Below are 1149 nucleotides of genomic sequence, written 5' to 3'. Positions count from 1 at the left end.
ACACGCACGCACGCACGCACGCACGCACGCACGTACACACACACGTGTATACACGCACGCACACATACAAACAGACGCCTACTCCCATGTATGCGGCAGAGTCGGCGCAAAGAGAATTTATCTAAGGAAGGTAAGATTATTACTGTGGGAAGCAGTCCAATGTGAAGATAATACACACACAAAGTTGCGCAGGTGTTAGGCAGGCAGGCAGTGCACCTACCACTGCGCCACGTACGCAGTAAAAACAATACATAGTATAATATATAGCGACATTCGGCACCCAGGTGTGCTTACGTTCCCACGCTCAAACACACACGCACGCACAAGCGCACGCACACACGCACACACGCACACACACGCACACACGCACGCGGAAGGTTACGAAACACGCTCTATCATGTATATTATGTTTACACTTACTCAGCTTCTTCTTACAGCAGCTATAGAAGCGCTGGCACGAGTCACAGCTCAGAGGCGACCGATGAAAAGGTCAAAGTTGGTTATAAGATCAAGGTTACAGAGGAAGAAGTCGAAGGTCACAGAAAAAGAGATCGAAGGTCACAGAGGAAGAGGTCGAATGTCACAGAGGAAGAGATCGAAGGTCACAGAGGAAGAGGTCGAAGGTCACAGAGGAAGAGGTCGAAGGTCACAGAGGAAGAGTTTGGAGGTCACAGAGGAAGAGGTCGAAGGTCACAGAGGAAGAGGTCGAAGGTCACAGAGGAAGAGGTCGAAGGTCACAGAGGAAGAGGTTGGAGGTCACAGAGGAAGAGGTCGAAGGTCACAGAGGAAGAGGTCGAAGGTCACAGAAGAAGAGGTCGAAGGTCACAGAGGAAGAGGTCGGAGGTCGCAGAGGAAGAGGTCGAAGGTCACAGAGGAAGAGGTCGGAGCTCACAGAGGAAGAGGTCGAAGGTCACAGAAGAAGAGGTCGAAGGTCACAGAGGAAGAGGTCGGAGCTCACAGAGGAAGAGGTCGAAGGTTACAGAGGAAGACGTCAAAGGTGACCATAAAAGTCGTCAAAGATGACCAAGGACGGTGTAAGAGGCGACAGCGGAAGAGGTCAGAGGCGATCGGGAAGGCAGGGGTCAGGGGCGGAGGTCAAGCTGACCACTGGCTGGCCGTCGGACTTGAGTCACCGACTACAATACATGC

The 1149-nt window shown here is 52.2% G+C and overlaps 1 protein-coding gene across 1 annotated transcript; it reads left to right on the top strand.

Annotated features, from left to right (window-relative positions):
* Positions 1–90: 90 nt before the first annotated feature.
* Positions 91–1081, top strand: LOC106813240 (probable ATP-dependent RNA helicase DDX46; the record flags this gene model as incomplete). Its single annotated transcript, XM_014817329.1, has 2 exons — positions 91–130; positions 438–1081. Coding segments are annotated over exons 1-2 (684 nt in total), but the record flags the coding sequence as incomplete, so codon positions are not given.
* Positions 1082–1149: the final 68 nt, after the last annotated feature.

Source organism: Priapulus caudatus, unplaced genomic scaffold, assembly GCF_000485595.1.
Source record: "Priapulus caudatus unplaced genomic scaffold, Priapulus_caudatus-5.0.1 Scaffold744, whole genome shotgun sequence".
Classification (NCBI taxonomy): Eukaryota; Metazoa; Priapulida; class Priapulimorpha; order Priapulimorphida; family Priapulidae; genus Priapulus; species Priapulus caudatus.
The sequence above is the reverse complement of the archived record's forward strand: the minus strand, read 5'-3'. Positions and strand labels throughout refer to the sequence as shown.